The 27,345-nt window shown below is 37.4% G+C and overlaps 1 protein-coding gene across 2 annotated transcripts in view; it reads right to left on the bottom strand.

The window, feature by feature from the left end:
• The window catches only part of LOC146500969 (inactive dipeptidyl peptidase 10-like), a 251,993-nt gene that overhangs the window by 24,098 nt on the left and 200,550 nt on the right, over positions 1–27,345 (bottom strand). For both annotated transcript variants that reach the window (XM_085136350.1, XM_085136351.1), the window contains exons 6-12: positions 14,238–14,290; positions 11,303–11,384; positions 6,827–6,947; positions 5,821–5,975; positions 2,852–2,949; positions 2,152–2,275; positions 118–156 (exon numbers count right to left, since the gene is read on the bottom strand). In XM_085136350.1, coding sequence (XP_084992476.1) covers positions 118–156; positions 2,152–2,275; positions 2,852–2,949; positions 5,821–5,975; positions 6,827–6,947; positions 11,303–11,384; positions 14,238–14,290 — 672 coding nt within the window. The remainder of the gene's footprint in view (positions 1–117; positions 157–2,151; positions 2,276–2,851; positions 2,950–5,820; positions 5,976–6,826; positions 6,948–11,302; positions 11,385–14,237; positions 14,291–27,345) is intronic.

Here is a 27,345-nt window from a genome sequence, read left to right as displayed (position 1 = left end):
GAGTGTCTATATAAATACAGATAACTAAGAAATTCTACTTTGTGTTGCATAATTTTTGAAAAATGTTGAAGCAGACATGATTTCAAGTGAAATTACAGCAATGGAGCATAAGCTTACCTGCTTGGAGAGCCAGAGCTCAGAGCTTTCTTCATGTCTCTGAAAAACATGTCAGAGCAAAATGTCAAATGAGTGTTAATTCACCCACATCATAAAGATCTTCTAATCTGTTACAGCCTTTCTTTCAAGGTTCTATTTTCTGCTTCTATTTGGTGCATTGTGGTTTGGAAACTGCAAACAAAACGAGCACGATAATTGATGTAATCACATTCTTTTCCAAAATCATTGGTCTTTTATGTAAGAAAAATATTTACACAAGTGGTATATTTCTAATACTGTGTAAAGGTGATGCTGGAGTAGCACTTCAGTGGCTCATTTTCCAGACATAATCATCTGTCATATAATGGCCCCCTTATTTTGCTGTTTATTTTAACACACTACTTGGGACATCATTCCCAGTTTGAACCCTCATTTCAAACCAATATGCATAAGCAGAAGCCAGAGTTTTGGCAAGAGGGCTCTGGGTGCTGTTTCCAGGCCTTAGCTAAGCTGCCTCTTGGCTGGACAACGTGTTTGTCCATGCAAATCACACCAAATCAGAAAAGTGCAGAATTGGAGAACGGCCTGTCCAGTCCCACGGTTCAACTGCGAGGTTAACACTGCTCTGTGTTGCCCAGTAAATATGGAGAGAATGTGGAACTGTGCTGCAATTTCGGCTGAAATTTTTCTCCAAACCGAAGAGTGCTTTTCAAACTTTTTCCGTCAGGAAGGCTAAAAGTACCTGTGTTTCTAAGTTTTGTTTTTATCACTCAACGACAAGTTACTGAACAGCCATTGGGTGAAACTGTTCTCAAAGAGGTATTTGGCGCTGTACCAAACCCCTCCTTGCTATAGTTTTGGTCGCTAGCAGTCTGGTCGCAGTCACTAGTTATATGTATGAAAGACACCAACTTGTCTTTGGTAAAGCCACTTTGAAAAGTAAACAATGCACACTTCAAACTAAAATTTGCAAGTAGTTAGTGAGTGTTTCCAGAAAAGTCACCATCTTCCATGCAAACTACTGGCAATTTGGCAGTCTGCTAACGACTGAAGCAGTTACAGGTAGGTACAGTACTCTGTGACAAACTCCAGCTAGCAACCATATCTTCAGCACCAACCTCCAGCAACCACTTCCCAACTGTCTCTGGGACACACATTTATCTCGAACAACCCGACTTTCTCCGTGGCAAGCTAACAATCCAGCTAAGTAATAAGCTTTACAGCCATAATAACAGTTACAGGGGTTATTACAAGACTCTCTCTGAGTCTGCATGGCACAGCTTCTCTGTGGGGAGAATCCTCTAATTGCAGCAATTAAAGCCTCCTCCCATATACAGAACTTATTTCAGTAGAAACTTTCTGGATTTAAATCCTGCCATTAATATTTCTGTGATATAAAAATTAATGAAGTCCTATATTTTGTCAGTTTTTAGTGATCTGGTTTCAGAAATACTCAAACCTGCCACAAGCAAAACACGAGATATTAAATAAAGACTTAACATCAGCTCTTTGATCATAACTAAACACTCTGTCACATTAAGAGTTTAATATGGTGCCTGTGCAATGAAGATAACCCATGTCTGTGTAACTGCTGAAAAGGTTAATGAGAGTCATGCAAAAACAATCAATGTGCTTTCTGTTTAACATGAATAAAAGATGCCACCCTTGTTGCCTATCCTTACTTAGATCTTCATCTCATGGCAACAAAGCAGACAACAATCAATTAGTGATCTCAAAGAAGAAAAGGATCTAAAGTAACAAGAGCCGAAGTTAAGAAAAACAAGTTTAGAAAAAAATGCTCGTCAGTTTTACCTTGAAAATCAGATAAGATGTTCTAACTCACAAGGCAGATCTAGCCTTGATCAAATAATCTTAGTTAAGTGCTTGCTGCAAAGTTTTTAAACATGAGTGAATACTTTGTTATATCAAAAACTGAGAAAATAAGTCTTTTTTTCTATATTAAGGAAGTTAGCGATACTTTATAACATGAGATAAAAGAAGGAAAAATGTGTTAACAATTTTTCTGTCCACACAAAAAAACACACACACACAGACCGTGACACAGGCTCCGGTGGTGGTGTCACACACAGTCAGGATGGAAATGTTCTGGGCCCGGTTTAACCATCTAACAGATGTCTTGGTCTTGCTAATCCACTTCACCATTGTCACGTAATGTTCCCTGTAAAAAAAAATATATCATAATGGTCATATCATGTCCTGTAATTACATGTTCACAGGCTAGATGCTTTTTTAATTTAGCACATCTAAAACCTATTAACAACTACAAACAACTGCTCTACACACTTAAGAAAATGAACAATTGCACAGCTGAGCTCACTGGTTTTTACACCTCTACAAATTACCTCAATGTCAAGCTGCTGTTTTCCTTTTGTTAGTTCTCTTCCACACAGTCCTATCATGCTGGTAAATGGCATGCAGACTTTCAACATTCATTAATATCCACTGAATTCTGGCACACAGTAATGCAAGATTTCTAAATGGTACTTGCATGTTGTAAAATAACTTCACCACACCCACTGTGAGACTAATTGGCCATTGTTTTTTTTCCTTCATTTTATGAACTGAAAGCAGTTGTAACAACTACATGCGCAGAGTGAAAGATTTCCCAATTACAGGTGCAAAGTTAAGAGTGACAAAAAAATGATCATCTGAAGTTTGAAATGTCAGAGATATCCCTTTAAGTGGCACAGCAGCTGGTGCAAAAGTTTGGCAGGGAAAATGCAGCTCCTCTCACCGCAGCTTGAGTGTCTCTGGAGGCATGAGCTCCAACGTGTGCGTCGGCCCGTAAAGGTTGACTACATAGAGCTTCACCGCTGGGTTGGGTTGACCAGCCTGCATGCAGAACCAACAATCCAGAGTTTAGACAGAAATCTCACTCCACTGCTGCGGAAAAATGCTTTATGCAACACTCTCCAAAGTGGCAACTGTGACTTATAAAGTGCTGCCAAATTAAGTGATTTCGAATGAATAATTCATTGAGAACAGTCTTTTAAAGGCACATACGGTTATGCTGTTATGTGGAAACAATTTAGAATCTTTTGTCACACAAACTGAAAAACAGATACAAAAAAAGACATAAAGAAGAAACACTGCATAAATACTTAAACTAAAGCAAGTACATATGACAAACAGGCATGTTAAACTTGACAATTTCAACATTATTCTGCATACAGAGGAGTCCTAGAAAAACCCTTACCTAAACAGCTTTAACACTACTGGAAACATGCACTATGGTACCTCATCCAGCTGACCAGATGCATTTAGAGCAAAGTTTAAAGGGTTAGGGGTATTGTTTGAATTAAGTTCATATCTGCTATATTGTATTTTATTTTCACCTGTTTTCACAAACTTGACCAGGGTGTTCCTGGCCTTTCACCCAATGACAGCTGGGAAGTTCAATAGGATACTGATATGGTGCAGACCTATAAATACTCAGGTTGGCATCTGCACAATAAACTAAACTGGCCTTGAACATAGATGCTCTCTACAAAAAGGGGCACAGCTGTTTCTTTTAGCTAAGAAGGCTTAGCTCCTTTGAGGTCTCCAGCAAATGCTGCATGTTTTACCAGTCAGTCATGGCAAGTGTCTTTAATACTGCACTGGGAGGCAGAGGGGAAGACAAGGACTTTGGCTTTTGGACAAATAGCTAAAAAGGAAGGGAAGTGGGGTCATTGGGTTTTGGTGGAGAGATGCACAGTGATCAGCTTACTTCACTGAGCTGCAGGACGGAACGGCTCAGAAGATCCTCGGTGCTCACTGTCATCAGGTTATTGAACACCTGAGTCAGTGGATAAATATCCAAAAGTCAATAGCCAGGGACCCCACAGCCATCTGTTACTTGCTCTGGCTGTCTCTGTTTCCTCTTCAACCATTTAACTACACAATTCTTATATAAAAATAGCTTTTTTGGTGGTTATTTAAATACAGTTAAACACATGTTAAATGATTGTGATAAATCTTGTTATTTCTCACGGAACACTAAGTAAATTCTTTATTCCTTTGTTGGATCATTTATGTTAAATAATATAAACAAATATTAAATACAAAATACAAATGTTAAATATGGCTTTAGAATCAGTGTGGCTGTTTAGATTTTTAGACAACTAGGTCAGCCGTTATTATACTGTTTAAGCTAAGCTAAAATATAAAAGTGTAATCATTCTTGTCTCAGTGAAAAATTCTACCCATACCGGAGCAGGAAACAAGTCACAACTCTTCACTGGCTTGTCTTGCAAGTGGTGCCTCTTGTTGTTCTTCATCAAACTCATCTACTACCAAAAAACTCATTGATCATCTACAATTATCATCACCAGGGGGCAGTGTCATGGAAAACTCTTCTGTGGGCAACTCTTGCTTTTGTAGCTACTGGTCATTCAAGCTATCATGGAAATGAGTGTTAAACTATAAAAACCATCTACTGCAATTTCCCCCATTATTCTTCCCCTAAATTCCGCTGAGGTTCCTTTTCCTTTTTCTGCCCTCTTTTCAGCCAGTTAGCATTCAACCCATACAAGTGTCAGTCCTGTTGGGCTATATGTGGTGTTGTTTTCTAAGAGGATTCTACACAAGTACTTCTACATCACATCCATTATATACACAGAATTCTTCTCTCTGTGTAGCCAAATACATACGAAACCAGATGATTTTTTTTAAGAACCTCTAAACTAAAAAAGTGTGTTACAACAACAGCAAGTAAAACACTGAGCAGAAAAAAAACATGTTGCATTATCACAATAACTTAAACAACCATATCTTATAGGCTACTATATTTCTGTAAATTAAGCTGAAGCATGATAGCATTGACACCGGCTGCTTTTATTTTTACTTCTACTCTTCCTCTTCTTTTAGCTTGACTAATGGAAACCAATCTGTCTCCCTCTCACCCTAGCCCTAAAATCCTCTTCTATCACACCAACCCTGTGGATGTCCTCCTACACTACACCCAAAACCTTCTCTGAGGTTCCCCTTTCCCTCCAGTCTGGTAGCTCCATGTTCAAAATTCTTTGTCCAACAATTCCAGTTCTATTCTATTCTGCTCTGTTTATATAGTGAGTCACAACAACAATCACCTCAAGACTGTTTATATTGTATGGTAAACCTCTGCAATAATACAGAGAAAACCCCAACAATCAAACGACCCCCTTTGAACTTGAAGTACTTGGCGACAGGGGTAAGGAAAAAATCCCTCAGGGAGTGGCAACCATCTGCTGTGACCGGTTGGGGTTTGATGGGAGGAAGACAGGATAAAAGACACACTCTGATATCCCTTCTCTGTCCACATGTCCAAATCTCAGCTCCCAAACCGCTCAGTCTGAGCTGTCCCTTTGACATGCTGATTTCTATTTCTGTCCATCCTGGTCACTTCCAGTGAAAATCTTAACATCTCCATCTTTACCAGCTACAGCTCTGCCTCCCATCATTTTGTTAGGCTCGCAGTCTCCAAACCATAAACTATAGCAGGTCTCCATACCATCTTGTTAATCTTCCCTTCCACATTTGATGGTATCCTTCTGTCACAAATCACTCCTGTCACTCGTCTCCACCCACTCCACTCTGCCTGTACTCTCTTAAGTCACCTCTTTTGTTCACTGTCTGTTGACTTGGATGGTTGACACCAGGTATTTAAATCCCTCTTCCTTTTATTTAGGATAAAAGATAATGTATGTGTGTTATATGCATGGATGTCGTCTAAGTGACAGTTACCTTGGGGTAGGGGTACTGCTTTCCTTTTGGGTATGTCATGCCAGTGAAGCGAGGTAAAGCCATGTTGGGCACCAAAGTGTCATTGAGAACCAGAAAGGCCAACCTCTCTCCATCAGGAGACCACCAGTGAGCCACATGGGTCTGGAGGATCTCCTCTGTTTGGAAAAACCAGCAGAAAGTTTTATTCATTAAATTAATGAATACGAGGGGGCTGAAAGTATAAAAAATAGCTCAACATAAATGTTGTTCTTAAAGTCACAATGTGAAGATTTTTATATCGAGGTCCCAAATTTGAAGGCATCAGCTAATATTAGTTAAATTACTAACTGTACTGTAAATGGGCCCAGTTTAGTATAACGAGAAAACGCTTGTGTTTGAAGACCTAACACAAAACCAAACACATATAAGTGGAAAAAGGGGATGCTAGAAGAATTTGTGTTAAATTAGGTGTTAATCTGGGTTCAAGAATCACAGATAAGTAAATTACTTTATTACACAAACATAATTAAGATTAAAAGAGAAAAACAAGAAAACAGCAGTTACTGAGGTTGCTTGCCTTTTTAAATTAAAAAAAGAAAACATTTACATAAGCTTCTTTTCTCCTGAGAGATGGGGCAAGGTGGCTAAGTGTATGCAGTGCGTGTTTGCTTAAAGCACATAAAATGACTCCTCACACCCACGGGGGAGATATGAGCACCAGAACAAACGTTATGAATATTTAATAATGGTAGCATTTCTAAACACAAGTATTTTTAGTTTAATGAGATAGTGTGTCAATGCTTTGAAATTAAACAGACATATTTTTTATTCCAACTTCCCAATAGTTAAAGCTCACTGTCACAAAGCAGTTTCTCAGCAAGTCATTACATGCGTAAAGGTTTGTCTGTAACTGGCATTTTCTTGCCTGGTTTCTTCAAACAACACCCAGGTAAATATATACTCTACGCAATTTTGCTAGTCTTATTCTCAGAATGTGAAAAAATGTTCGGAGAAAACTGATAGGTACCTTCATAGAGCCAGTCAGCAATTCCATTGAAGATGACCCCGTCTTTTCCCGAGGATGTTAGCCTAAGGGAGTTACTCTTGACATCCGACTGATAATAGATGTTGTTTTCAAATATGTAGATCTACGGAGACAAAGCACACACAGACACAACTTAATATGATACAGTAAGACATAAGGAAATGCGGCCAAAAGAAAAAATTGGTGCATGACTCTAAAACTTATTAAGCATGTGCCAGAGTTTGGACTGTAGCACACATGCACTGGATTAACAGTTACACTGAATGTGCACAGTATCTGCTCAGCATCCAAGCAATTCTTTTAGGATTAAAAGTGCGAGCCAGTGCTGGTAAGCCAAGTGATTAATGCTAATGTTCTGTGTACTTTATTTATGAAAGTAAGCTCTTACTCCTTAACAGCTCAACAGTAACTTTAAAATCACAAAATCTACCACTGGGATGTTAAGGTTCAGAGATTTGCCCTCAAAAAATCAGGAGGATTTCTCAAAGTCCCCAAGTCTGTGAGTGTCGACATTGGAATTGGGCCCATGTCTTACTTTTTTTTTTTAGAGATTGTCATGCTAAATTGGCACTAGAGTTCCCTAACTCTTTTTATTTCTATTTATTTATTTATTTTGGCAGGACATGAGAGATCAACTCAATGAATTAGATCTGGGCTACAACTTAAGCTTGGCCATTTGTGAAATTGGCACTAATAAAAGCACTAGCGATTTAGTTTCTGTTTGTATTGTATCCATGGACGCACAGACATCTGTCATTGTATTGCACTAATACGAATGAAAACTTAAGGACCAGTCTACAAAGGCTGGCAAACCCAATTTCCTGTTTTTGCCTGCCACCTGGCTAATACTACACCTGACCACAATGCCCATCCATGTGGATGGCTGGCAGTACCGTGCTATCTTTTTCAAAGGTGTTTAGCTTGGCTTAGTGGATCAAGTCCCACCCAAAAGATCCTCACGAGTGAGCCACCCTTCGATCTCTAGTGGCACAAAAGCATCAATGGTTTCTCCAATCCAGGAGAGGTGTGTATCCATGAAAAGACTGTTCAGTTGGAATGGTTAAGTACATGAATGGAGGCCAAAATGAGTTTGCTCAGTGGGGTTCTTGGGCTCACCCTTAGAGAAAGGGTAGAAGCATTGAGATGGTATGAGCTACCGCTCCTTTGTCTTAAAAGAAGCCTTTCTGAGAGTTTGGTCTTCTGATTTATAGGAACTTTGTGGTCATGTTCAATCAAAAGGAGCTCATGGGGCATTCAAAGACCACAGGAGTCTTACCAAATGTTGCACTGGCTCTGGAAACATTGTATGCCCAGAGATAATGGTGGTCTTTTAAATACTTGGAGACTGTGGTCTACGTCCTATTTGGAAAAGTTCTGAACTTGTTTCACTTGTTAGAAAGAAGTAGGTTAGGGACTAAAATGTACTTGGTTTGGTTTTTAGCACTTGTTTAAATTAAGCCACTAAAAATGCTTGGGAAGGTTTAAGTGCTAACATTTACTTGGGGAGGGTTTAAGCAACAGACTTTGTGGATTTCTTAGGATTTCCATGTACATGTAGCTGTCCAGAACCAAAAAAATTAATTATCTCAGATCAAAGAAGTATCTGTCTTCGGACTTTCCCAAAAGCCAGACGTCTGTTGCTTTATATGATTTTACATAAGAATTCATTAGCAAGGGGCCTCTCCATGCACTGACATAACCTCACAGTCAGCAGAGCCTTCTGCCGTCTGGCTGGAAGACATCCAGATAACATCAGTCCAGTAGGCAGTCTGTGCAGCATGTGTTAAAGGGTTCAGAGAAATTGCAATTTAACGCTACACCCACTTCAAATGCCCTGCAAAAGGATGTTCTCTAAAATGTGAGGGCTTATTATTATGATTGTGAAGTGAAGATTATCAGACATTTGAAGTTTTATTGCTGCAGGTTGGATTAAATTGTAGAGGCTTGAAGTGTATTAGTGATGTCAGCAATAACAACAACAACAAAAAAAAAAAAAAAAAAAAAAAAAAAAAAAAGGAAAACAGTTTCAAATAATCTAAACAACACAATTTCTTTTTTGGGTTTTTCATGTAACAACCGCAACAATTTCCTCTACTAACTGGAGATAGCATCCATGTAAGTAAAGCAGTAAAATGGTTGACTTGAAAATTTGTCTGGTGAATTGAAAGCAGTTCCAATTTCTTTGGAACTTTTCTTATAGTTAGGAATGTGATGCGGAATTCACAGTGCTTTAACAATTAATATGCTACACAGAATCTCATATTTCCCCATTGTACAAGAAACTATACAAATGTTTTCAGTACCTGAAATAATTTTCAATATTTGACATTATATGTTACTGAAAATGGGTATGGTTCTAAACAATAAGAGTAGATGGTGACATTATGGGGTTTAAAATGTATAACACAATCCTCCACAATTTACAATGTATGTATAAGGAAATTTTAAGTTCTGGTCATTTAAAGGTTGTACTATTTTACAGCAACCATGCTGTGTAAAACAGGGACAGTCCATGCTTCCCATATTCCCTGTAAGTATCCTACTTTAAATAGGCTCAAAAACCAAGATAGGTTATATGTATACAGTAGACTTTGTAACAATACAAGCTACTATAAAAGAAACATGTTTTGCCAAAGTTTAATAAGTTTATTAGTAAAATTTAAATATATGAATCAAGGCTGTGTTTAAAAGTAAAAATCTGTTTTCTAGCGACAAAGGAAATAAATGTACTATGGCTAAAAAAAGAGAGAAATTGCTAAGGTACAATGGTTATAAGACCAACACCCAATTTTATGTTCTTGTTATCATTAAATTATCAGTATGTGCAAGTTCTTTAATTGAATTGTTATGTTTAATGGTAAATTATAATTGGTTTTTTTTTCAATAAATTTTTTTGATTAATATAGCAAATTTACATTCCTCATGCAATGTATGAATGTTGTCCTTGATTAATTCTTCGTGGAGACTTTCAGTCCTAATAAATAATATTTTAAAACAGGTTTTTGACAGTTTTCTAAAATCTTTGTATTTCACTGATTTGGGGATTTTGGTCCATTCATACTTTAAATATGCACTAGTTTCCAGTTCCATAATAGCAGAGTAGGCACTCATTAAAACTCCTCAATTCTTTTTAAAATCGAGAATTGTTACGCTCATATTCTTTGCTGAAATAAGTACACTTTGATTTGGTGGAAGTTGCCAACATTATCTAAGAATTACTGGGAAGCTTAGCCGTCATGTCAAAAAGTGTGTTACAATTAAAATTCAGAAAGCCGCTCAAATGGGACTTAATTACAACTTTGTAAACTGTGAAAAGTCATTATCTTGTTAGTTAGTGTCACTGTGCATGTCCAATCCATTCTTTAAGACTCTACGGTGATGAATGGACAGCACTAATACATATTCTAGTCATAACTCTCAGACATCTTCCTAATGAGAAAACACAAATTCCCAAAGAATTACTGTGAAGCTCACTTACAGCCGGTTACAGCGAAATACACGGCATGTCATTGTTTCCAAAGATGCACTTCCGCCTAATGATGCTGTGCTTGCCACTCGAGAGCTAGAAAACCTTCACATCTGTCTACCTCACCTCCTTATCACCATAATGACTTCCTAATGGAGTCGTGTTTGATTTATGCTCAAATATTCCACGCTCAAATTTGCAAATATGGACACTGCAGCTCTACTATGCTTTTTAAGCCTTTTAGCTGTCAACAAAAAAGCCTTCCCATCTGTTCTGTACAGATACATAAAAAAGTATGATGGAAGAAAATTAGATTTAATTAGGGTCCCCTCAAAAATGTGAACCTGAGCACGTTAAGTAGGACATTGTGAATTACAAATAGCACGAAATTGACGGCAACAGGACACAAACAAAGACAGCGTTCGGCGTGCTGGAAAGTCATGTGACACAATGTCATCCACAGGCCTGGAGTTGAAGATAAATTCCTAATTTGTGGGTTCCAGAGTTGCTGATCCTTCAAAACGCACTGTTTTATTTTTCTGTAGAAACTGTGAATTGGCTGTTTACTGGATGCCAGATAAAGACTGTTGGACTCAGCAACAAATGTGCTGGCAAAAGCAAAGAGAAGCCATTGATTTTGTGTCTAAACTAATTTAACTGAGTAACAAAAACTTATAATAATAGATAAATAAAAATCTTATCTGTTTCATCCATGTAATTTGATACTTATGTTCAAAAATAAATGAAAAATATTTTAATTGGAGTAAATCTTACAGATCCATGAAACAACAGGGCTGTGCAAAAGTTGCATAATCTTGTAAATGTTACAAAAAAAATTTAAATTTTTTTTATTGTTATCTACCTGTGTCTGATACCTGATACCAAATCTAAGTGTTTTAAAGAAATGGCATCCAACCCAGTGTAGTAAAAGCAGTGCAAAGTGGAACTAAAAACAAGTTTACGGTGTGAAAAGATTCTCTATGTGTCCTCACCAGCTGTTGGCCTTGCACCCCCCAGGCAGCATACTGGAGAACTGAGTTAACCACCTCAGGAGGGTCCAGCTCCCAAACCTCCCTAAAGTAAGGAAAGAGCAAACAGAGGATAATAATCACTCAACATCCACTGGTGGATAATGGCTAGGCTACTTTTTTAGATGAAAATTATGGAAATGTGCAATTCAATAGACCACTTTTGTGTGTGTGTGTGTGTTGGGGGGGGGGGGGGGGGGGATACAATGCAAAAACAATGAGTAATATCAGCAAACCTGTAAAGCCAAAGTGAATATCGTTGGGTTCCTAGGCCCCCATTTTGAATATATTAGCTCATCGACTGACCATTAACAGTTATGACTTCCATATAAATTGCCAGTAGGTTGTTGTCTCTGGCAGATTATGATAAAGTTAAGGCTTATCACCTGTTAGAATGGGTGGAAAAGCCTTGCAGTCATAATTTTGAAAAACCAAATGGAATTATATTACAAACTGGAGAGTGAAAAACAGCCTTATATCAGTGAGATGGTACGGACGGATGCTGCTAAACCTTTTCTAAAACATCTGAGCGTCAACTCTGCCCACCTCTAGTCAAATTTTATGCAACAGAAATGATGCACAACAGTGCATTTTAATCAAGGTTGCCTCTCTACTTTAGCCATTGGTTGAGTTACAGGTGCAACAATTGTGACCTTATCAAATGGCAGCAGTGGGCCAATACATCTAAAGTCAGAGGTTAAAAAAAATAAAACAAATGTATAAAAACAGTTATTTATTCAATGTTTATATAGCACATGCTTTGCATCAGTTTGTTTCTTGCTTTAGCTGACAATGGCATGCACTTTGAAATAAGCCCAAGTTGGCCATAGACCCATTTGCCTGATATCAGCACAGACATGACAGAGATTAAAAGGAAATGCCAGCGCAATACCCCAAAATGGCAGAGCTTTCTAAAATAACACTCGTGTTTGAAAAGGATAATCCAATCAGCTGTATAAAGTTTTAATCTCTCTCTGATTAGTAGTCAGAATCCCGCTCATGACTGTGACTTATGAAGCTGGCAGGAAGTCATTTGAGCATGTCCTGGACTGTTACTTTGGATTGAGACTTTGTGCAGAATGTTTGGAAAATCAGCAGCGGGATGCCACAGACTGCAGGCTGATCTTCAAACTTTATTTTGACTGAACATAAAATTTAGAATGGTAAAGTTTCATCATGAAAACACAGATTGCACTTTTAATCAATACTCTGCATAAGCTAGTGAGAGTTCTGGGGATATACAAATGGTAAATGGCCTGTGTTTGTATAGCGCTTTACTTTGTCCCTAAGACCCCAAAGCGCTTTACACAACCAGTCATCCACCCATTCACGCACACATTCACACACTGGTGATGGCAGCTACATTGTAGCCACAGCCACCCTGGGGCGCACTGACAGAGGTGAGGCTGCCGGACACTGGCGCCACCGGGCCCTCTGACCACCACCAGTAGGCAACGGGTGAAGTGTCTTGCCCAAGGACACAACGACCGAGACTGTCGTAGCCGGTGCTCAAACCAGCAACCTTCCAATTACAAGACGAACTCCCAACTCTTGAGCCACGATCGCCACAAAAAATATTCCCAGTCTGTACTTGAGGTAGTCAACTTACTACTTTCCATTGAATGTGTTGTTTCCTCTATTTGACTGCAATTGATACAGTTCTTGTACTTTTTGCACTTAACCTGTGTAATTTTACATTGCAGAAATGTATAAACCATAAAGGTGGTTTACCCCTTTGCTTTAAATACAATCCATAAAATCTCTTTTGTTTTAGTGTAAAAATATAACAAAGATCATTTTGCAATTTAGGATTAGTTCAAATCAATGATAATCATACTAATTATTAACATTAAATTGTACATCTAAACAGGTAGTAATAGTAGTATTAGTGGTAGTAGTAGTAGTAGTATCTACTTGCACTGTGAAGTTCTGTGCAGGTTTGCAACATTAGGCTGAATCTGGGCAGAGAGTACAGCCACATGCACTTCTGAATTCATTCAGCTCCTCTATCAGCACTCACATCATCAATAAACACCAGTGTTCCTTGCTTACTTGTATGGCAGCCACACAACATAACATTACCTCCACCATATGTGAGAGATGATGTGGTATGCTTCTGCTCATGACCTGTTTCTATCCTTCTTCATATTTTCTTCATCCCACAACAGGCTGATAGCACATGGAAGGAAAGCTTATGCAGTGAGGACACTGGCAATGGCAGCTTACGCCTTTCCATTATCCAGTGGATTTGAATTTCTGCTCAGCTAATTATTCAACAAAATAAATGTATTCTAGGTGAACAATACCCTGACAGCCACGATGCTGAAAGCACCTGTCTAATATTGTGTATACCCTGTTTGACTAGCTAAAACAACTGTAACCCCTGAAATGCATTGGACATGACTCCATTGTGTTTCGGCTTCGCCTGAGCTGATTGCATGAACTTAACTGTGAGTGATGTCTCACAAGTGGCTCTCTGGTGTACCCCTCTCCCCACTGGATGAACTTTGGGCCTGCACTACGGCCCAGTATAAGATAAACAAAGATGGTTTAGAATCATGCAAATAAACTCCAGTATAGCACAAGAGGAAACTCTAGGCAGGTGCCCCTGAACATGTGGGGCCCTTAGAATGCAGCTTGGGTCTGCTTCTTTATTAATCTCAGTCAGCTAACATCTGGAACAAGACAAACAATCCAAATAACAGACATACAGTTTGTTTCAAGCGTGTCACAGCATGTAAACTGATCCCACAGTACCCTATTCATTGTACATAGCTTATATAAAAATGCCTGTGTTCTACAAATTTGTCAACCCCTGTGAGTCATGGATATTTTTCCACTAATGACAGGTGTTACTATCAAAAAGGTTGCCCCTCAGTAACAGCTAAGGAATACTTACCGAGTGTGAATATTGTAGATGCTGTAGGAGGCCATGTAGGAGTGGCGATAAACCTGCAGTAAAATAAAGAGAGAATGGAAGAAAGATTAAAATATGACTGAAGCGTTAACGAGAGAAGCAGAAGTGTCACGGTAATGACATCAGGACAAAATAAAAATGAAAAGAAGAAAGGCATCAAAGAAAACAGATTGCTGGCTGTTCTCTGTGATAGAATCTGTAGACAATGCAATTTGCATGGGTGACAGCTGTGGGACGAGACATTTTAATTCCATCTGAGAAACCCATCATCGCCAAGTGCCTATGTGCTCAAAACCCGGGAGAGACAGAGACGGAAAGGAGCGAGGGAGAGGCATTCAAAATGACAGAGAGGTGCATGTAAACTGTCTGAACCACCACCCGCCCACCCCCTCTGGAGAAGCTGTGCTTGACATGATAATAGACCTCTGACCGTGGCTAGTGATCGGGGACAGAAACAGCCCAGATTTTTGCATTCCATCAGGAAAAAGACACTCAAGTATTCAGCTCTGATACAAAGCAGAGGAATTTTACAAGTGCCAACTCTGACATGACATTCTGTACTAATGTAAATATTAGTGCAGATCAGAGCTGCAGTTGACTGGGAATTGATGTAAGCCGAGACATAATGTTATTCCACTCATCACAATGAGTAAAATTGTTTCACCAAAGGTAGTTAGTATTGCCATTTCCCTTGATTGCAATGGATGGCTGAGTGGATGGATTGATGGATAGAAGTCTATTTTTTCCTTTCCCACTATATTAAAGTTTAGATTTACCTAGAAAAGGACACTGAAGACAACAAAACCTTCCAAATGTTCAGTGATATACACTTGAAATTTTATGGTCCACTGTTTTGAGGCTGTAAAACAATATTCTTTTACAGCCTTATTATTTCTTTCTCTACAAACAAATACAAAAACAAGTACAAATCTATTTACAGGTGAACCAGTTTCATCCCCAAACTTTATGACTTTTTCATAACATTGAAAATAGATAGATAGATCAATCGATCTTCAGCATGCTCCAGTATTATTACTTTATCCCCAGGCATCAAAGAGCCTTATCTGAAACAACAGTCTGAAAACTAAGTGAGAAAACTAAAGGGGGAAAAAGGAGGAAAAACAAAGTTTAATGACATGAAATCTGCATAAAGGTTTTGAATTGTGCAGAGCCCCAGTTGGGGGCTCTCACCAAAATAGCCATGACAAGTCAACATGAGTGATCTCCCAAGCTGGAGGGGAAGTTGATCTAACTCTGATGACTCTGACAAATGCTTGTGCTCCCTGTTGTTGTACAGCAACTGAGTAGAAATGAAGATGACACAAGCACATTTGCAAAACATCTGTGACATTTGCACTGTGTGAGGGCTTAAAAAGAATCCAGGCAAAATCCAACTACTAGCAATAATGCAGACAAACTCAGTGACAAGGTTGATAGACTACATTTCAGCTAACTGTACACCACTAAACTTATATTAAGATATGCTTAAAAATGTCCATCCATCCATTCGCTTCCGCTTATCCTTTTCAGGGTCGCGGGGGGCGCTGGAGCCTATCCCAGCTGTCATAGGGCGAGAGGCGGGGTACACCCTGGACAGGTTGCCAGTCTGTCGCAGGGCTAACACACAGGGACAGACAACCATTCACACATTCACACCTAGTGGCAATTTGGATTATCCAATTAACCTATCCCCACAAGTTGCATGTCTTTGGATGGTGGGAGGAAGCCGGAGTACCCGGAAGGAACACAGGCAAACACAGGGAGAACATGCAAACTCCACACAGAAAGACCCCGGCCTGATGGTGGAATTGAACTCAGGACCTTCTTGCTGTGCGGCAACAGTGCTAACCACCGTGCCACCGTGCTGCTTAAAAATGTCTAAAATCTTTTAGAATTCTTACATATAAATCGTCCAAGTGAAGAAAAGGGGAGACTTGCCCTTAGAAATTGTTATCAGCACCTTTTCATTTCATTGTGGATGTTATTGCAAGACATACTCTACACTCCAGTGGCACAAATGAGATCTTTGATTTGTCCCTGGTCAGACTCATGGGGATGAGCCAGAGGCTACGAAGACTCATCGTGGAAGGTGTTGTCCAAGATTCATTTTGACCCATTCCTTCAGGCTCTGCAAGCAAAGAAGAGACTAACCAATTTAATCTTTTTTTTTCTTTTTTTTTCAAAATACTTTGTGACTCCTGGCACGTTTTTTCCCCAGTACCCTGTGACAGGAGCATAACTTGACTTTCTCAGCTTGTATTACTTGGTAAACATTGTTTTCTCACAGATACAGAGCTTCTCATAGATGCTATGAAACATATCCTCCATCCAAAAATGTATTACTATATGGACAAATCCAGATATATATTTATTTACCTTATCCCGGCAATATAACTGCCCGCTTCAATCCTAGGAAGAGGCACAGATCCCTTTGGGGCTGCGTCAGGAAGGTTATCCAATATAAAGAAATCTGCCAAATCAAACATGCAGAGCTACCTGCTGCGGCGATTCCTTTTGAATGAGTAAGCAGACAAAAATAGCTTCTTTATCCTTTTAATATAAACAGAGATTTACGCATATAGAACACACCAAAGAGGCAATCACTGCTGTAGCTCAGAGTTTAAATTGCTTTGTACAGTGTGTGGTAATTATGGATGAAATATAATGTTCCTGTTTTAAGAAGCTACAATTGAATTTGTTAGAGAAGGTATGTAAAAATGTGCAGACTTCACATTAAGAATTACAGTGAGGCAGACATGCTAGTTCATTCATTTCAGACATGACTTATGTGACTGTCATTTATATGGATTTGTGTATTTACCGAATGTTGTGATCACATTCACTTAAAATATTGAATAATATAGTTTATTTGTCCAAAAAGCTTATAACAGCCCAAAGGTAGATGTTGTGCAGACATAACAACATCTTTAAATCATTTACAACAAAAATTCTTCAATATGTAACAGAGTTCAATTGTTTAACAACTCTGTGGTGCAAATATCTGTGTATAATTAAAAAAGGACTTTCGAGTTGTAGTATACATTTTAGTCTACAATTGTTACAGTTTGTCCTTTTTTAATTCTAAGGTTTTATGCATTTGGGAAATGATAATATTTAAAAATAATTTTGTGTTTACAAGGTTCTAATTTTTCAAATTCTAACCAGAGAAGAACAACAACCCTTGAGTACAAGTACACTCCGTGTGAGTAAGTAACATGAACAATGATTGGTAATTGTTTCCTGTATGACCTTACTTTCATTCTGCAACATCATTGTGAGGGAGTTTTGGTTGACTCTTTACAGTATTTCTGCATTTCATTGAGGTTTGTTGGCATTCATTTATGCACAGCTCTCTTAAGGTCCCGCCACCGCATTTCATTCAGGTTCAGGTCTGTACGACGTCATTGCAACACATTGATTATTTTTCAAACATTCTGTTGTTTTCTTGTGATCATTCCCCTGTTGCAGGACCCACATTTGATATGCCACTCTGCATTATGACTAAAACATTTTTTTTAAAGCCCAAATTATCACCCCCCCACCACCATGCTTGACAGGTGCAGCATCAGGTGTTTGGGAAATACGAAAAACTGTGTATTTTTGTTCATTATTGCTAAATATTTCTGTCCTGGTCTTATATGCCAAAAGCACATTGTTCCAGAAGTTCATGATTAGATATTGTTTAGAATGTTTTCCATGTCTGACTAATTTTTCTCATTGTAGAACGATGAACATCAGATCGTCCATCAGTCCACAAACACCTGTTATGCCCCTGACCAAAAAACTGCCTAAATTTCTGTTATTATAGACGTGGTCACTTGCTCATGACCTGCCACTTACCCCCTTAATTTTTATTGCAGCACTAAGGATTTATTTACTTTTTCACACACTGCTTCTGTATTTAACTTTTTGGGGAAATAATTGACAAAACATGCTATATGTTGTTGTACATCTGAGGTTGTAATTATCTAATTTTAAGATCTGCTGAGACCAGATTAATTTTATTATATTTTTATATGTAAAAAATTAGAAATGACAAAGCCCATACTTTTTGTTTCACATGCATATATGTATTTACTTTTAAAGAACAAACCATGAGGATGTTTCAATCAAGTCCAAAAACAGGAGGGAAAGGAGACAGAATGCATTTTTGACCTTGTGCTTAATACATAAAACTTAATGGGTCTTTATCTACCAGAGTTTATGTCTGTTGCACTGAGATAACAAGTTATTGCAGGTTTAAGCTTTTTTATAACGGTATGTCGGCTCTCCCTTAAATATGAAATGGCATAATACTAGGTTCACTTACTAATGAGGATTAAGTCGAATCCCTGAAGAAAACATCACTATATTTTTATCTTAAGAGCACTTGAGGAAACAAAGCAGATGTTTCTTACAATCATGGAAGTCAAAAGACACTTTGAAAGACTGCAATAAAGCTTTGGTTATGATGCCTAAAGCACAACCAATAACAATAAGCTGGAACATCAATAATAGAGATTCCTGTTCATCAAGAGAGTGAATTACTGGTTAGAGAGAAGAAGATTCACCAAGGTCCAAGTGAGTCATATCGACTTTATGCAGAGTGTAGCTTCTCAGTGCATACTGAATGGATTGTGGCTAACACTGAGGCTGAGTGTGTTCAATATAAATTTACAGGCTTTATTACAAATATCTTTCAGTATAGCGGAGAACTGTGCCTGGAAGTGAAACCTGATTCTTCATAGTGCACTATACACATTTCTCAAACCCTGACAGGCTGAAAATTCCTCTTTTTTTTCTTTTTTTTTTTTTTTTTGCCATGAAACAATCTTTACAGGCCCCAAATGAACTTTTCAGTGATATGCCATTAATTTTAGGTGTAGAGCACACATGGGCATGGTGACCTTTGTTGCCGACTTCGTAATAAAAAAAAAGGTTGTGACATTTTCAGCACTCAATGCTGTGAAGAAGAATTTAATGTCAAGAACCAAACGTAAGGATGCAAGCTGGATTTTTTTTAAAAAAAAACACCTTTGACAACATCACAACAAGGATTCTTGTCTAAAAGGATTAAAGTATCCTCTTCCAAAGTTTAATTATCTAGTGATTTCAGTTTTTGTAACTATAGCTAAAAAAAAACAAAAACTAAAATGTCAAGTTCAGTTGTTATCTGTAATTAACTTTTTTTGGCTGATAAAGCAAAACACTACAGATCACAGGTGTCAGCGTTATTAACCTTAAGCTGCAAACTGAAAATGTGATAAAAGGTATTAGATATGAAAAGGTAATGAGATGATAAAATGTATGTAACGCATGATTAAGAGGGTATTAGTGGGGTATTTTTAAAAAAAAAAACATGTTGGAAATTTAAACTATGTCTTAGTTCTAGATGCAGAACTGCAATCTTAATGTATTTCTATAATATGAATCAGTTAATGGTCTAAAAAACCTCTTTCTCTAAATCAACTTCAAAGAGAAAATCTGACATGGAAAGAAACATTTACCACTCAAAACAACAGAATGGGTGCCAGTTAAATTAATTTAATTAAGGGCCCAACTCCAAAGGCTTTTTTACAGTATTCATATTTTTTTGCTCAAACTGTGTCTCAGATGTAAAGTTCATGCTTTTAACACAATCATTGCTTACAAGTCCCAAAATATGATGCAACATTAGTAATTTCAGAATTCTAATATAAAGTTGGTACATTTTATGAATTCCGATATAATTAGTCTACTGTTTCCTATATTACCCACTTATAAACAGAGCTGTGGGAGATATACTGTAGGTCCATTTTTTCAGTATTAACAAATCAGAGTTGTTCACAAATGCTGAGTTGACATGCACATCATTTGTTTGCTTTTTCTTATCTCCCCTTGTCTTTATATGGTGTAGCCAGCTGTCAGCTTACTCACATCATATTATGATGAACAAGATGGCGGCGCATATAGACACAGTGGCTCACTGCTCTTCACGTTTGGTGCTTTGTTTTTAATATTTTCTACGTGTATGTGTGGGTCTGTGTGTTTTTTACTACTATATGTCGATTAGAATCCAATGTGCAATAAACATTCACCCATTCTTCTATTTATATATATATATATATATATATATATATATATATTTTGCTCATACCTTTCTTGCACTTTCAAAAAAATCCACTTTAAGTTAATGTGTTGTGTTTTGTTGTGCCGACATGTTTTTTAATTTCATTGTACTATTGTTATAGGTATGACTGTGCAATGTCAATAAAGAGTTATCTCATCTTGTTAGTTCAAAATGTTTGTTTTTGGAGAACTTAGCATTGCTAGAGTAGTTGTTTTGAGTGTGTCTATACTATGGAGGAAATTGAACACACCCAGGCTTTCTTTGTGTTGGCTTGAAACACCCTAAAATAAGTATCATGAAGATTGTAATCAACTTTGTTTGTTAATGATGATGATGATAAAATCATGATAAAAACCACTAAATAGCATAAAGATATATCAGTAAAATGAAATTTTTTTGAAAATAAGACAATAAGCTAATACTTCAGAAAATTGTGTCCTAAAATTTACAAAGTGATGAAACAAACATGTTAAATTGAATTAATTGTTTTAACTTTGAGTGCACCCATGTGCTGAAGTTTATTACTATTGTTGTGCCTGAACATTAGAGCATTTACATATTAAATATTTACATATTACTGTTCTGCAATAAAGGAGACGTGGAAATCGGTTTCGACAAAAGGTGATTGATCAGGTATTCTTGGTGTGTTCTGTGTTCCAGTAGCTGTGATTCTAGCAGTGTAAAAAAACTTAGCAGAAGATTACAAACAATAAAAATGTCTGCTCACATTTTTTAAATCAATGACTGAATGTATATGAAATTTTCAGTTACAAAAGAATTACTCGATAAATAAGTAAATAAAAAGATTCAGTGAAACGTGAGCCTTCCACCTCATTTGAAACTGAAACTCTGAATATAGCCTAACCTGAAAAATATTATGATAATACACATATTATGTTAATTTAACTTTTAATCAACTGCATTTTTAATGAACAGCAGCAAAAACCATGTGAAAGCCAAAGTCACTGTTTCACCTCTCAGTTTTTAATTTAGTCTCTTTTAGAAGTATTTTTTAAAACAATTATGCTCATGGGTTTTATATTAAAAGATACATTAGTATCTTCCACATCTTTCCCGTTGGCTAGTGCATTTTACTAAATTAAAGGATTATAAATAATTTAACTTAAAAAGAAAGACCAAAAAGTTTTTATTAATGTGCATGTCATTCTATGACCATATTAGTACTAAGATGACTAATAAAAGTTAAACATGCAAAACAAAATGCGACTGTAAACAGAAACAAGAGAGAAGGTGCCTGCAGTCAGGACAGTAATCCTTTTTATACACTCAAGGACATTTGGCTGGTCTCTGTCTGTCAAGTAACTGACCTTTTTTAGACTTGTGGGAAATAAATGTTTTGTCAAAAAAAAAAAGAAAGAAAAGTGAAGGATGGAAGAAAAACAAGTGTTTCAGTTAAATCTAACTGGGAGTTTGAATTCCCATTAAACATAACCCCTCCCAGTAACATAACAGATTATGTTTTTACTATATGAACCTGTTTAAAAAAATATGCATATATTATAAGCAGGGGTGCACATAAGTGGTCCGCGGGTGCGCATTCGCTGTCAAAATAAAAGACGTGCACCAGATAAGAAGTTGCAACGTACGTTTGCGTACAGAAGATTTTCTGGAGGAGGACAGACATTAGTTTAGAACGCTTAAAGATGTCGAAGAAGCTCCTTTAAGCAATTACTTTGGTGTTCCTCCACCTCCAAAGAAATGTCAGAAGGAGTCTGAACTGCAAAAGAAGCGCGTATTCTCGGAAAAGTGGTTGCTGGAGGTGAGCTGGCTTCAAACAAATGATGAACGCACAGAGATGTGGTGCAGAATATGCCATGAAAATCTCACTCTAGCGGACAAAAACAGTGCCTTTTATATGTATGTATATATGTATGTATATGTATATGTTTTGTCTGTTGTATGACAAAAAAAATCTTTTGAGTGAGACAAAAGGAAGAAAAAACTATCTACAGGCATTTAACAAAACATTCATGGATGTCACCACAGAAGAAGTGCATCTGAGCCTTCCCCTTCCCCTGCTGGGCATCAGCCCACTTATAAAAATCAATAGTGTAGTGGAAGCAGCTCCCTGGATGGCTCTGTGAGAAGGGAAAACATGTCTACCAAAAGGCAACCAAAGAATAACAAAGCTTTACATTACAGGATATGTGAAGCTGACATCCTACTCTCCTGTCACTATGTGGCAGCTATGGTAATTTTGGCTCTAGGAACTATAAAAAGGTGGGCTTTGAAACATATTTTTGTTTGTCTTTGTTTATATTTTTGCTTGCCATTATCACAAGCACATTTAGATAGAATACGCAAGGCACACCAAGAGCCTGTTCACAGCTTGAGGATTTTTAGTTTTTCTTTTGTTTAGATTCTTGATGGGGTTATATTTAAAGAATATAATTTTACACTGCAAATAGCTTAGCCTTCTATTACTTCAGTTTTGATGTGGTCAAAACTTACAAATCCCGGTAAGAGTAGTTGTGAAACTGCGGGTTATTCATCTGCAGAGGAATGGTTTATTTAAAGAGTGCATCCTCACAGAAACAGCAGCAGTGAAGGGTACAAATTATCTTCTTATGGCCTCTGACAGTGGACTCATCTCTGTGTGTCTCCTGCTAGGCCTCAGAGCAGTATTCAATACTATTGATTATAATATTTTAATACAGAAACCTGAAGACACTGTTGGTATTAAAGGAAATGTGATACACTGAAGGGGCGTTGCCTCACAGCAACACGGTCCTGAGTTTGACTTCACCATCTCGCTGGGGAGTTTGCACGTTCTCCCCGTGTTTGCGTGGGTTCTCCTCGGGTACTCCGGCTTCCTCCCACAGTCCAAGGTTGAGCTTGTGGAGTTCCACAGGGTTATGTGCCAGGACCAAACCTTTACTTAAAACACTGCATACATTTTCGTTGTTATGCAGATGATACTCAGCTTTTTTAAATCCATAAATCCAGATGATACAAATCAATAAGTTAAACCACAGGCATGTCATAAAAATATAAAGATCTGGATGACATCTAATTTTATCACTTGTATTTAAGTGAAGGATTTAGAGAATGTCCTCCCTATTGATTTGTAACATTGTTTGCAATTGGATACTGCAATCAGACATATCAAAGGGATAGATATCAGCTTCAGATAATCTCGCAGACAAATTTTATCTCACATCACCTAAACTACATAAGCCTATGTAGCTTGATGCGTGTTTATTTTCTGCGAAAATCCCTTTGTTTACATGTCTCAGAATATTGCTATATTCATCCGTTATGGTTGCAATACACCAAACAAGAGGCATTTAAGGACACAGGAATGCAGGTGTTTTACTTTAACAAGAAAATCCCAAAGGGGTACTTTTATTTTGCTGGCATTATTGGAGAAATGCTGATAGCCTATATAATAGTGGGTATCGCCATTCAGTGCAGCAGCCACCATTCACACTCATTTGAAATTTATTAAACTGAATGCAGAGATGTTGCTTTGGGACACAGGTGCTGTGCATCAGGACGATATTTGTTTTCTGCTTTTCCCATATTTGTGGTTTGCTTTTCCCTGAAATGTCAGGTGGGCTCAACAGAGACAGCACAGATAGCTTCTCTCTCATTTTCCCTCTTTGTTTTCAGCATTACATCTGTGACTCCCCACTGCCATTTCCCACTTAGATTATTTGATCCTTTATTAGCAATTCTTCCTCAAATGGGGACACTGGAATATAAACTGATCAGCTACGAAAATGCAAAATTGTTGATTTCTTAAAAGACTGCTCAGAAGGTAAATGGCTTTTCAACTTTTCCAGTGACAGACAGAAACAAGCTTGAAGTGTTGCATTGGTATGGCTGGAAAAATGCAGAACAAATGTAGGCTTTCAATCCAGTTATGCCTTGACATGCAATCAGTAGAGGCTGTCACTCAGAATCAGTGAAAAATCTGTCAACTTCAAACCCACGCACTTCTGTGTCTTTATAGCTTAAACCTAATTATGTATTTTTTTATGTTCCCTCTACTTCAGTGGAAAAAGAACAGAATATATGAATGTTAGGAGCAGGAGAGCTCTCTCTCCCACTATATTTGAATGCAGATACATACACATACTTAAATCAACAGCTTATAGCAATGGCATACAAAGAGAGTAAAATAGCACTATAGGCAGCAAAGATTTCAAACATTACATGGTGTCTGCAAGGCTAAGAAAACACCAGCCAGTTGTGAGCAGTGACAAACATGAACCTAGAGATTATGAGCTTTTCTCAAGCTTAATCACTCCCAGATACAGATGTAGGTAGATAACAGTATGTAATCCCACAGACAGGTGAGGCTACAAGAGCTTTCTCCTGGACCTTGTAGCAGGAAACTCCTCCATTCACATTAGATCCACATAACCACCTAAAACCGCTGTAGCTTATGAACAGCAACTACAAAGGCTGCACTCTATAAAACAACTTATTAGTTCAAAGGCAGCACTGGATCAAAGTGCGTGATTAGCAGGAGAGCGGTTTGCTTATTTTAGTGCAGATCCAAGTCTCTTTGTTATTCTTTTCATCGTTCATTAGAGGTTACGATTAACTGCAAGCACAGACTTCACAGTATAGTTCATAGATCAAAGCATGGGATTACAGCAAGCATCATAAAAATGCATGTGCGTATTGGACAACCTCTATTGTGTCATGTGACTGACAAGAGATTCAAATTTGGATGTTAAAATATTTAGCTGATTGCAATATGTGTTTACAAGAGTATATGCAATGTAAAACAAAGCTGTCATATTTGTATTTTGTAATGGAAACAGAGTGCTGGAGGGAGGTGTAACAGAGAAAGGAATGTTAATGTTAAAAACAGACTGCGTGATAAAGTGTTATTGTCAATGATGGAATTCATTGCATTTTAATAACTGTGAGCTGCTCGTTCGAAAAATCATTTACTGGTTTTGTAAAATGAGTAAATTATCGTCAGCTAACAGTACCAAGAGTTTTGAACCATGAAGAGAAGGTGTTACCTGCCAGATAACACTATAAGCAACACCTTAATTTAGAATTTATTTTAAGGAAGAGGTATTTTTTGTGCTTTTACTTTTTCAATATTTAATCAATACCACAATCACTCTTTATTGATACTAATTACTATTATTTGAAGATATTATCCAAATCTGTTTGAAGAAAAGGAGCATTATGTTTCTTATTAATTTGGGACTGAAAATTAGTTTATGTGTCTATCGTGTTTACGGTGTCTATCCTGGCACAGTAACTATCTAAAAATCAACCGTAAACTATCAAATCAGTGCACAGACTGCTTCTTGTAAGCATCCTTCACATACTGCATCCTATTTCTTGATCTGAGATAACTCTGCAGTTCTTTAATAACATGCCTGACAGCATAGTTTTCCATGGTTTTAGTTCCACTGTATCAAATTATATCAAGTGTTACTTTGTTGAGGAGCTATATAGTATCTTCATATTGTAACAAATTAAGGCAATGGCCTCTGCTTATTATAGTGTGCTTATAATTGTAATGATCTAATTCCCTGGGAAGATCTGTTGAAATAAAATGTCGACCTCTTGGTGTTCATCATTTGAATTGTTTTAATGGAATAAATGTTCAGCACATTCCTCACCTTCATTAGTATCTCTGGCTAAGCCTTGGGCATAAGTAAATTTTTACTGCATCCACACAGGATGTGCTGAAACACTGTGAATACTGCTGATCACCACCTGTGTAATCGATAAAGTCGGTAAGCTGTACTTACTTATACCTGTTTAGAAGTTTAATTTAAAAGAAGTGTACAGAGAAAGATTGGTTTTCTTTGCTGTTATGCTTTTTTGGTTACATTTCACATTTCAGGATTAATATTTGTTATATTTCGAGGGAGTTTTAGTGTATCCCAGGATGCACTAGGATGATGCAACAGGTTGCAAGTCTGACAGAAAACCTCACTGACACCTATGGGTGGTTAAAGAATCAGGATTTTTGCTATTAAACGCCACATAAAAAAGACTAAAACCAGTGAGTGGATGGTGTAGAAATCCTCTGCTTACCTGCTGTTAGACAATATTAATGAGCCACATGGCTTTTCATTACCATGAACAAACACACTGGAGTTAATGTGGAAGCACTGGCTAACTTCCAGTCCCTGCTCACATACTCACAGTGGTGTCTGAGGGCTCTCAAGTTGTCTTTTCAAACCATTTCTGTACAACTTTCACAATACTGAAGGGAAAATCACATAATGCATTATGCTGTGATATTAAACCTGCCAAAACCCATGAGTAATCCAAGTAATCAGGGTACTTAGTCCACGAATACACGTGGTCTTTGTGATTTCCACACATGCGGATTTAAGGTGAGTTTTTGTCCTTAACCTCCTAAGACCTGAACTCTTCCATGGCATGCATTTTTAATTTCTCTTTGATATTTGGGCATATTGAGATCCAATGAATGCAAAAATAAAGAATCACCAGATTTTTTTTTTAACCTAATTTTTGTTTCTAAGAAAAATGAGAGCCACATATGAGGATGTTTGTTTTAAATTTTGATGAAAAAGAGGCAGTATAATGTCTTCGTAATTGTCCTTGTAGAGCAAAATTTAGTATTTTGGTCTAGACAACCAAAAATGTGATGTCCACATATATGGACGCCAGGTCCTAGGAGGTTAAAGTGGAGCTAATCAGTATTTATAGAACAGTAATGTGTCAAATTACAGTCAATCTGAAACTGTCACTTTGAACATTGATCCTTCATAAAAATATCAGCTATCTGATTAACTCCAGCTGTTTCTCACAGGTGTTGGCAGAGACCTAAATGGAGCACACTGGACTTTACATTTACCAAGAGGCAAAAACCAAGACTCGACATGAGTGATAGTGTTCCTCTATAAATTCTGGATTTGAAAATAAGAAACAACTAATAAGATAAAAGAAATAAAAAAAAAACAAACAATCATAATATCAGCTTAAACAATAATGATTTTATATGTAGTGTGTAGTATTTTTTGCAGTGCT

Source organism: Neolamprologus multifasciatus, chromosome 16 (genome assembly GCF_963576455.1).
Source record: "Neolamprologus multifasciatus chromosome 16, fNeoMul1.2, whole genome shotgun sequence".
Taxonomy (NCBI): Eukaryota; Metazoa; Chordata; class Actinopteri; order Cichliformes; family Cichlidae; genus Neolamprologus; species Neolamprologus multifasciatus.
This window is presented reverse-complemented; position numbering and strand designations above follow the sequence as displayed.